At 38.3% G+C, this 12,172-nt stretch overlaps 1 protein-coding gene across 1 annotated transcript in view; it reads right to left on the bottom strand.

Annotated features, from left to right (window-relative positions):
- Positions 1-12,172, bottom strand: part of phactr3b (phosphatase and actin regulator 3b) — a 202,716-nt gene that overhangs the window by 41,030 nt on the left and 149,514 nt on the right. The window contains exon 8 of the mRNA XM_065272978.2: positions 11,088-11,241. Within this exon, the coding sequence (XP_065129050.1) occupies positions 11,088-11,241 (154 nt within the window). The remainder of the gene's footprint in view (positions 1-11,087; positions 11,242-12,172) is intronic.

The following is a 12,172-nucleotide window of genomic DNA, read 5'->3' as shown; positions in this document are numbered from 1 at the left end:
ATTTTTTTTCAAACTTATAGCGTGTCTCCCCAGACTGTAAACGAAGCTCGTGCGCGTCACTGACTTTATGGGGGCCGCAGTCGGATGACATCAAAGTACCGCGAGATCTCTTTAAGAAATCTTACAAAGTACTTTAATTTCGACTCGCTCTCGCGGTACTTTGACGTCTTGCAGCGCAGCATGAAGTCAAACTCATATAAGTTACACAGAGATCGTTGAATTCTTTATATAATTGGCTACATGTTTTGTCTATCTATATTTTCCATGAAGTCATTGGCTGATGGAGGAATGAGCGAGCGATTGGTAACATTTCTTAAGGACTTCACTTTTTCGACTGTGCTGTTTTTGGATTATCTATTAGACTACCTCCCTATTTTAAATACAAACTTTTGAAGGCGGGTTCATGTGTTTAACGGATTGTAAATACCAGAGTGTAATCTGATATACCCTTACATGTTACGATGTAAATAGTCCTCAGATTGTATATTATATTGCATTGCCAGAAGTAATAAACAGAAATCTGATAAATAATAGACTATATATCTATATTTCACGGATTATACGCATTTGTGGACAAAAATCATTGGATGATTTACACATCTGAAACAGACTGGATTCGACTTGTGATCCTCACAAAGGTAAAAGTCCTGTTTATTTTTGCATGTTGTCATTTGGACTTCTGTAATAAAATACTACATATGATGCTAGAACATCTGTATCTCAAAATGACTATACAGGGGGTATGGCTTAGCTAAATGAGATGTAAATTAGCCCTATTGTCTCTCCAGCCAGGGAAAAGGGGAAGTGTTAAATTTTGTGTTACATTCAAATGGCCACAACTTCTCCAAATCGTATCAGATTTCCATGTGTTACACATCGTTGAAAAGCTTAGAAACTGCACTTTCAGAATCTGTTAATAACTCCAAATGCCCCAGATCCGACTTGTGTCTCTACTTTCCGTGACTGGTCACATTTACTGTAATGATCTACTGAACTAGGCTATGTATAATTTACTCTAATAATCTACTAAACTAAGTGTAATATAATATATAATACAGGCTATGATATATAATGATAACTATTCTACAAACTCACTATTAACTTGCTACTACCTACAACCAACACCTCAACACCAGTGCAAACGTATTGCAAAACCCACAAGAGATGCGAGTTTCAAACCATTTTTATCCAGAAGCGATCCTCGAAATAAAGCAATGACATATTCAACAGAAAACGAGGCCTCGTTTGTCATCGTCACGTGATTTTCACAGAAATTATACAAGCCTCGAATCGGGGCTTCATCTGGAAAGCCCCTTTTTGCTCGACACAAGCTCCGGAGCCTCGCTTCAGATGTCACATCACTAAGTACACCTGTAAATGGAGGGTTGTGTGTTATACTTATATAAAAGCTAACATGTGTGTTTTGGTGCATAAAGCATTTTTCTTTGTTGAGGTACCAACAAAGTTGCCACTGATTTGAGTGCCCTTGCTATGAAAATGTTTTTTAAGTTGATCATTTTCTTTTTTTGCACTTTTTTGTATATGTCACTCACGCTACGCTGCGTCATAGCTTTTGGGAATGAAGTTTGTGTGATCTGAGCCTTCCTACCACCTCTCCTTGGCCTCAATCGGGGCACACTACGACATAAACAAATCAACTATGCTTGGTGGGGGACAATCTACCTAAACGAGATGAACCAACTTCCACAGCCTGTGAAGAAGGAGTCTGGAAACGTGTAGTCAAGCACTCTTTACATCGCTTCAACTTAGTGGATCCCGATCATAGTCAGGAGTGGCTAGGCTGTACCGAAAAAAGGGAGGAGGAATTGTTGGTATTACAAAAACATCTTCAGCTCTTGGCAGATGGGCTCTGTCTTTCAACTTCCGAACCCATCTTGCCCATGAAACACAAGTTGCCTTTGGTCTGGATACAGATGATGCCTACATCCACAATGAAACCACAAAGGGCAGAATGAAACGGGACTCAATAGATGAAGATGCTTTGCTTGCAGTATTCCAAAGATTTGGTCCCTTTTTGATAACCTGCCCCAGACACTGCAAAACATTGCAAACAAAGACTTTGCTACCAAGGATATTGAAGATGAGCTGTTGCCATCTGAGGGAAGAAGAGTCACTTTTGCTTCCCTGTTTGAAGTTCAACAGTCAGACCCAATCACTGGGAAGGCAAAACTGTCAAGGCAGACAGAAACATTCTACAGTGCCTCATTGCTGTATATGATGCAGGACGCCCAGTCAACCTCAAAGTATTATTATGTATGAACTATTCATTGTACCTCTGTCCTTGGCAGAAGTTAATGGACAGCTTTGTTTAGGTTCAAAAGCGATACTTGCAAAGGTCTTGAATGCTGACATTTCATGTCCCAACCACCTTGGTGCCACAGACCTACAAGACAAATTAATGCTTATCATTGATGGCCAAGCTTAGGTCATTGCTATTGTGAAGCCACAAGAAGCAAAGACTTTTGGAGACCTGGCAGACATCTTTTGTAGAAACTGTTCTCTTAACTCTTTCACTGCCATTGACGAGATATCTCGTCAATGGCAGAGACTTTTGGAGACCTGGCAGACATCTTTTGTAGAAACTGTCCTCTTAACTCTTTCACTGCCAGATATCTCGTCAATGGCGGTGAAAGAGTTAAGAGAACAGTTTCTACAAAAGATGTCTGCCAGGCAGTGTTAATTTTGTTGACGAAGACGATGACGAAAAATATTCGTCAACGAACCTTTTTCACGGACGAAAACTAAATAAAAACTAAATAAAATCATATATGATGACGAAGACTGTAACGAAATATAACTGACACTTAAGTCAACGAATAAAAATAAGACGAAAATGTTAGGGAGGGACGAATGGAGAAGAGATCCAATCAGAGCTACTCATTTTGTGGGACAGTTGGGAAGAAATCCAATCAGAGCGAATCTTTGAGGGTAGGTTGATCTACACAGGCAGCAGTCGGACTCGGCAGAGTCATTTTGAAAACCCGCGGCAAAGTTTGTTTTCACAACAGGTTGTTTACATTATATTTAGTTGTACAGTCTTAGTTCCCAGCTTTGGCTGATTTCAGTTGACTTCGCTCGTTAGCAACACGCTAACGTTTTGCGGTGCACCCGGTCCGAAGACATGTCTCATTAACAACAACAATGTCAGAGCTAGCGTCTAATCTGGTCACACTACAAATATGACAAGACGACAGCCTGTAAAGACGACTCATCCAGAAATACATGCGAAGGTAAGCATACACGCTAAGGTTATTTTATCAGATAAACCACAGTGTTTTCGCTAAACTTGGTATAACATAGAAACGAAAGGAATACACATCTGAACTGTATTGATTGTATTGGGTTGTCTGAATTAATACTGAGTATAAATTTTCAGTGTCCTCAAATTGAATGAATTGTGTAACGTTACTATTATAGTAGATGTTGTGGTTTTACATGACTGGACAAAGTGCGTGCGTAAGTGCGTGTGTGTGTCTCTGTCTGTGTGTCTGCCCGCGTGTGTATCTGTGTGTGCATGTCATTTAGGGAGAAGGCAGTGTTTCCGTTATATACATTCAACCGTGGCGGCCCGCCACTGCTAAAACATCCCCGCCACGCCTGCGGTTGTGGATAGAAGGGATACAGCAAACGAAATCTCGTTGGATGAGCACTGTTTTATCCTAATCCTTTAACCAAACCCAACTCTAAACACAAAATTTCACACGATTGTAGGATGTATTTGTATCTAATTTAGCCAGAACCGCTGTTTTCATCCTAATAATCCTACCTCCAAATCTAATCCTTAACTTTTCGGCATTTGCTGTATCCCTTCTAGACAAAACCCACAGCGGCAGCTCGCAAAAAAGCTACCGAAATGTCCGCTCTGCGAGACTGGCTGTCTAGAAATAAATTCCTTTCCGGATTTGCGTTGTTCGCTCATTTATAAATAAATCTCCTAAAATATCATAATTTCCTCCATGGGTTTAGTTTCGTGCACAAATAGATTTAAATCAACAGAGGATTATTAAGCTACGTTTCTGTTTGAGAAATAATAATTAAATAAATAAGCCTATACGAAATATGTTGCACTTAAATAATTATTAAATTGACAAAACGAATAAAAAAATATTTGAGTTTCTGTTCTTTTTTTGTGACGCGCTCTAAAACCAAACCAGCAGAAAGCACGTCATGTTTTTAATGATTATAAATAAGCACAAGGTTTTCTCCTTATTGTGAGTTTACACAAATAAAAATACATCATTTGAAGTTTCGAATGTTGTTTTACTTTTATCTTTATGGCTATAAATTTAGGGTAATTTAAGCTGCAAGGTCATCACGCATATGATGTTCACCGGCGCATATCTACACCAACACAGCGCAGGGCTGCGAGAAAAGACATTATTAAACTTTTGATTTAACATATTACGAGTTTTTTGGACATTCATTTGGAATCACTGTACTCATATTATCAACTTATCTGGCCATTAGTTATTCAGTATAGGCTATAAGCGCAGCGCGCTGCTGATCGCTCAGCTGTCAGTCAATCGTCTGTGCTTTAGATCGACACTCACAAAGTTTCACATTAAATGATAAGATATTTGTCCAAAAACAAAAGGCTAAATACTGAATACTACTTATATGCGACTGCAAGACATTAATAGTCGAATCTGTTTGTAAGGAAACTTACATTATTCCCGTGGAAGAGAAGAACGTTGGTAATAGAAACTTGAGGCAGACGGTGAGACTGTTTTATCTGTTTTCAGACGAAACAGCAGGGTCGGGGTACCCGCGGGTAAACCGCATAATATTTGATCTAACGGGTGTAATAGGCTATTCGTGTGTCATTTGTGTTGTAGATGCAGGTCGGGACTCAATAGACAAGAGTAAAATGCGGGTCTAACATCCAAGACCAAAATTCGACTCGTTTTTAAATGTCCCGTGCTTATTTGTGTTTAAGATCTGTCTGAAGACCGGTAAAGGTTTATATTTAACTGCGCGATTTGCGGTGTGACCGGCTCGGGGTCACAGTCTTTATGTCAAATGGTACGGGTGTGAAATAAAATTGCTGCTGATGTCGGATAACTGGTCGGTTGTTCTGTCAATCACAGCGGTGCGGATTATCAAACAGGACTGCATGACTTTGTAACAGCTCTGTACGCTAAACACGAGGACGAACTTGCAATGCACACTACATTAAAACTACAATAAAATATACGAACTACGTACGTAGCTGTGTAACGTTTTTTTAAGAAAATACAGTTTAGATCAAACATAGAAAAGCAATATGCTATAAATATAAGGAAAAGTAAATGACAGCGTGAAAATTATAAAAAAATACATGTTAGTTTACTGTAGCCTATTTTCTACATAAATTTTTTTTTTACATTTATAATCATCATGGGCGCCCCCTGCCGCCACAGCTGAAAAAAATCCTAGAGGAAACACTGGAAGGCATATCTTTTTCAGGGACCATGTATATTTTTAGGTAGAGCGGGCCTTATGCTTATTTTATGTGATATTTTTTTTGGTGAAAAAGCCACGGTCAGTTTTTTTGACATTAAGAATAAAATAAAATACGTGTTTTCTATAACAACCATTAAATCTGTGTCTGTATTGCATATTCAAACCTTAATACCATTCCATAACAGACTAAAAAACTTAAGACTAGACTAAGACTAAAACTCTTATGATATTTCGTCGACTAAAACTAGACTAAAACTAAAAGATTTCAGATGACTAAAATAAGACTAAAACTAAATGGTGTGTTATTCAAAAGACTAAGACTAAGACTAAATCAGAATTTGCTGCTAAAATTAACACTGCTGCCAGGTCTCCAAAAGTCTTTGCTGTGTTTGCACGTCGACGCGGAGGACGACGCAAAAGTATAAATGAAAACCGACGCGGAACCTACGCCGTAGGACCTACGCACGACTATAACGAGCCCTTTAATCACCTGTGCCTGCACCACTGGGTGCAAGATAGCCCGGTGCAGCTGCAAGCCTAATTTATGCCCTGCATCTTGCACATACAGAAAATCCAATGCCAAAGTATCGTCAATTAAGAGAAAACGCTTCCCCGCCAATGACGAGATTTTCCGTCTTTCCGCAATACCGCTATTATCCACCAGGTGGCGCCCTTCCGCAACTTTTTAAACCCGGAAGTATTGCCCTATGGCAAGCGGCTGCATGTCCGTGTCTGTTTTAAAGATCGCTCTGAATGGGATCTCTATGAAAAGTCCGTCGCAAAAATGGAATTATCTCTGCTTTTTGCTCAAAATGTGGTGTTTTTGCAGAAACCTACCCATATTAAAAAGCTGATTACAAAAGAACCCCTGAAGGTAGGATGAAACGTTTTTTTTTTTTTTTTGAAAGCAGAGGGTCTCTTCTTTCATTTGGTATATTGTATGTTTATATATTTAAAGAAGAAAATTTTCTGGAAGGCATTAAACTTTGGTGAAAATCATGAAAAGCGCTGGCGCTGGCTGGCAACTTTTTTAAAAAACGCTGGCGGTAAAAGAGTGAAGTGGAGCACAGTTTCAGTGAATTGATTTTCTGTTTGATCACTACTACACACACTCAATCAAGAGTGGAACACGTAAAAGGCATAAGAATAATATGGAGAAAAATCTCTCTATTTGTAATAAATGTATTAATACATGACCTATGACTTACTTTTAGTGTTTATTTTTTGGTTTTTACACCACCCAGTGACTGGTGCCACCAAATTGAAGCCCAGCACCACCAGCTGTACCACTTGGTGGTGCCAGTGCCACCTCTCTCAAATGTTAGTCTGGAACCCAGCCACTAGTTCTGCCAGCCCTGAAACCAAAGGATGGAAGACAGAGGGGATTTCCCTTAATCCTCAACTCATGTCACTACCTCCAGTTCCAGATGCCTTTAAGGAGTAAAGGGCGATTTATAGTCGTGCATAGGTTCTATGCCGTAGCTATGGCGTAGGCTATCCGTAGCCTGTGCGTAGCTCTGAGTAGCCTGACACGCACCTCGCAAAAATTGTAACAGCGCGTCAGATCTACACGGACCGCAAGCGCTGTGATTGGTCCACCAGAACCCCTCCCGTCAGGTAAAAAAACCTGTGTCATAGGTATTTCCGTTTGTGACGTTAAAAACAAAGATGAGCCAAGTTGAGGAGTGATTTAACTCAAACTGAAATAAAAGTCACTGTTTATTTACTTCCATCATTGCTGTTCTTCTCAAATCATACACGACAAGTTGCTGTTTCTTCTTCGTTTGTGGGTTAACTTGCCAAGCTTCTTCTTCTCTGACGGTTGCGCTGCTATTGTGGTTACACACGTGGATACTGCCTACCAGCGTGTGTTTGCACGTCGACGCGGAGGACGACGCAAAAGTATAAATGAAAACCGACGCAGAACCTACGCACGACTATAACGAGCCCTTTAATCACCTGTGCCTGCACCACTGGGTGCAAGATAGCCTGGTGCAGCTGCAAGCCTAATTTATGCCCTGCATCTTGCACATACAGAAAATCCAATGATACTTGTATGAACAAATAACCTATGGAATATCTGTAATCACAGCATTGTTGCTTAAGTTTGTTGAAATTTCAGAGTAACAGCCGCCATTTAAACATTAAAAACGGTCCCTTTCATGTTAATGTTGTGTTTTCATTGTTTACATGTTTAAATATTCTGAGAATGCACAGTTTAGTTCTAAAGTTTAATGTTTAAACTGCAATAAATGCATTACAATGATTTTGTGGCCGCTCTTTTGTTTTTATCGTTTATGCCAAAATAGTAATGTTTACAACTTTTTATACGGCAGAAATGGATTCTGCACCTAAAAATCATGTAGAAACAATACTTGAAGTACTTTTCCTTAAAAATGCCTACTGCATCTTATCCAGGGCTATTTATCTATTTTGAAATTTGACTATTGGTAAAGTCTCACAAATTAAACATTGAAGTACATGTTGCATAAAAATAAACACTGAAGTTTATAATTACTATGTTGTTGTTTTTTTAAAGTGGGTCATAATATATCATATATTTTAGTTTGTCAGTGCATTTTGTGGTGTTAGGAATTGTTTGCGCATTTCTGCAGTAACTCAAAACATGCGTACACCACCTCCTGAGCTGGCGTAGGATTTGAGCGTGCCGTACGGCAACGTCCATATTGATAAATCTCAAAGTCACCGTGGTTTTGGGTGTACGCCAGGTGTACGCTGGAAATTTGGTGTACGTACTTTTGATAAATGAGGGCCATTGTGCGCAGGTACTTCTGACAGAAACCCGCCAGTCCCAAGCATAGCAACCGGCTATTCCTCCATAAAGCGATGCTTGAATGATGGGTTTATTATTATTCTTAATGAAAAACACAACAACAAAACGATCTCGCTTATATTTAACATCATATATGTATATTATAACAAAAACGAGTAAGCACGCGGCTTCTGCCATGATCGTCTGGTCAATCAGCTCGCCGCAGTCTGACAGGAATAAATGAAATCTGACACCCGCTGCTCTGTGATGACACGCGTTCAGCTCCACTGAATTTAGGCAGTTCTTAGTGTCTGCTCTCTCTAACGAAACTAAATTATTTAATTACAAGAAAATATCAAAACGACAATGAAAGACGGTGTCGCGGTGGGCAAGTGATCCAACAGGTAAGAGGCTGAAGTACCGGTAATCACCATTTCACCGACTATCGCAACAAGCCTACCATTTTCCCATTGTTAAATTAGCAAAAGTGGATTTGGACACGCCCATTTAGCGCCGTTTGCTTTAGTCAATGCGCTTATATCATTAACCCCCAGGGGTCCAACGTGTTTTCTCCTTATTATTGCAGAATCAACTTAAAATACTCCATCATTAATAATCATACACTTATGTGTTTGACATCATTTGAAACTGTGAAGGGTCCTCTTTAATATGTGTACATTCACAATAACAAGAGAACTTTGTGTTTTTGTCAAATAATTTCAAAAAAATAATAAAGTCTCTGTCAGCTGTCTCTCAAATCACGTTACCAACATATCCAAAGAAAGCCTGAAATGTCTACTTTTAAACAAGCTATTTATAATCAAAAACAAATATTGACTGTTTATATAATCTGCATTGAAGTAAAGAGAGTACTGTTTGTCCTGGCTGACTTCATTATCTTTAATTCGGTCACGCCCACAGGCGGTACACGCTGTTGACATGGTAATGAGGAGCAGCTCAACACAATAACAAACAGACGAAGTAAAGTTTGATCAGATATAAAGACTTTACCACATGTTTGGATTATAAACTTTATACACACACGTGAGAATATCTTCATTTATGTCTGGACATTGAGGAAGAGAAGCGTTTATTACCTAAGAAGAACAACAATGGAGGACGCACTGGAGGAGGATATATTCCTAAAGAAACTTTAAGTCATTTGTCTTCATTTATATTTGCTATCATGTTGTAATATGCTTATGGCTTGTGCAGTTCAGCCTATATAAGCAACCTCAGCAGACTGCACGCTTCGGATTGAAAAACTTTCGCATTGTTTACAAACGAGTAAGCGTGATCACGTAATGGCAGATTTCATTGTTACATGCTGTACAGTGTTAGACACCGTTATTCATTTTCGTATCCTTCATGGCAACTTTGAGTAATGCTACACTGCGGGATCTGCTGTAATATGATATTGTTTACTTGCAACGCATTCCATACATTAAGCTTTACACGCGACACCGTTTTATTATGAGCGCCGCGTTGTTTCCACAGAGACGCGAGCTCGCGCACATGGATGCCATATGCGATGTGTTTTTAAAGTTCATACTCGCTTACAGAAATGCGTTTAAAACAGAAGCTAGACAATAAGGGGATGGGCTTCAAAACTATGAAGTGGAAAAACATATTCACACTTTTTGGACATAAAGTTATATGGTAACATGAGCCACATGAAGTTTACAGCTCTGTTGTTTATCAGTTTCTTATACAAGTTAAGTTTTTGAATAGGGTTTGTTTTCAAATAAACTGAAAATGTCCTACTGACCTTCAATTCTATTTTGATTATATTGTTAAGTTCTTAATAAACCTCAAACAAACATGTATACATTTGTCCTCACATTCTTTACAGTAGTTCCCTCTCACATTACTGCCTCATTGCAGCTCATTATGCAAGCCTTTGTTTGCTAGCTGTCAATCAATCCTTCTCGCATACGGCCCCTCTAAACAAAAAGTGTCTTACAATTTCTAAATCAATATATTGTTTTATGTGAATGAGTAGGCAGGATGATTTTCACATCATTTTAAAGAAAAAACTCTAGACTACTAGATTAGTATTATTATTATAATAATGTTCGCAGAGAATGGTTTACCAAACTAAGTTGCTGGGTTGATCTTTTTCTCTTTAAAACCCACTGATCAGATGTCCTGTTTTATTTGGTATAGTACGGTTTCCCAGGACATCTGGCAACCCTTAAGTAACATCTGGCAACCCTATAAGCAACCTAAAGTGTTTTTAAAGTTTAGCAAAACAAAATTAACAAAAAAGATTAAGAGGTTTATCTGGGTCTCACTTTGTACATTTGTGACAGCCTAAATATCCAGTCTACAACACTGACCATTTGATTTCCCTTCAATAAATTTAATTTAACAAATACATCAAAAGATCATATTTATATAAAAGTTTAATACAAAGAAAAATATTTTAACTCATACTGGTTGACAAGCAATTTAGTGTCTATACAGAGAAGATGTATGAATAAACATAATGAACAAAATACAATTATTAACTGATTTAATTATTTATATAAAAAACTAACTATTTTATTGTGCTGAGCTATAAAAACTAATTAAATATAACAAAAGAAAATAGCTTTGTGGTTGAAGTCAAAGCCGGTATGCCTACATAAATTAATCTGCCTCTTGGTGAAATAAAATTTCTGAGCCACTTTTTGTTCAACAGGTCTGACAGCACCTTCCTCATCACATGATTATTCTCTTACAAAACCGTCAATTTTGTTATAAGTCGAAACCAGTTGAGAACCACTCAAACTGTAACTTCAATATACTGTATGTCTCAACTGCCTTTCACAGCAGTAATATGAAAGGAAACAGAAGGGAAGAGACTTACTTGGCAAGTTTTATTTCGATCTGTTGGCGGATCTCCTGACGCTCCTGGTCACTGCGCACAGGGAAGATGTTTCTGTCCTCCAGTTCTTGTTTACTGGGCCTATTACGCAGCTTCACTGCCAGAAGCTCTTTTCTCATACGGCGTGGAAGTGTACCTGTACAGACATTTACATGATCATTGATGCTGGTGGAGAAATTTAATCTGCATAAACAAACATCTTTGTGTGTTTTTAAGTTCTCGCATGGGTTGAATTTTATTTAAACTGAAACTATTTAACAATTTTGATTTACGTTAGGGTTTTGAAATGTTTTATCATGACAATGTGTTTTGTTTAGAGATTTGTTTCATTTCATAGACTGATCCAAACTTTCTCCTACAATACATTCCAGTTACACTTTTTAAAACCATGACAAATACGTAGTCTTAGGCCCAGATTTACTTTAAAGGGGCGGTGAATTTGTCGATTTTATTGTTTTATACTGTTGCCTGATGTCTACTTCTGATGTCCGCGTGGTTTTTACATTCAAAAACATCAAAAACAATAAGTAATAGGCTATTTTGTAACATAGATTAGTGGCTGTCTGGAGAAATGGTTCGTTTGAAGGGGCGGGCCGCATTGAAGACCTGGACGTAAACACCCACTGCTATGATTGGACGGCTTCGTTCCCCGTCATTACATGTGGGGAAATGTTTTAAAAACATTAATGTGATAAAAATAGCAGCCGAACACAAATATGTTTGAGCCACAAAAGATTCTGGGTGCTAAATATGATACGCATAAATGACAATACGTATATTAAAGTAGAAACAAAACTCGACGTGACTAAATTACCGTATACAACACAGTAAGCGCGCATCAGAATCTAAACTGCGGCTAATAAATCCTTATCAATAACTTTGTATAATTCGATTGTGCTTGTGAGGTTGCTTTTACATTCACGTAATGTTAAATACCACAGTTATATGATAAAAAATAAGCTTTGTTGAGTGTTTGACCTTTCAAACGTAACTCGTCTAAATTACCGTATACAACACAGTAAACGGGCATCAGAATCTAAACTGCGGCTGATAAATCCTTCTTTATA

Source organism: Paramisgurnus dabryanus, chromosome 14 (assembly GCF_030506205.2).
Source record: "Paramisgurnus dabryanus chromosome 14, PD_genome_1.1, whole genome shotgun sequence".
In the NCBI taxonomy this organism is placed as follows: Eukaryota; Metazoa; Chordata; class Actinopteri; order Cypriniformes; family Cobitidae; genus Paramisgurnus; species Paramisgurnus dabryanus.
This window is presented reverse-complemented; position numbering and strand designations above follow the sequence as displayed.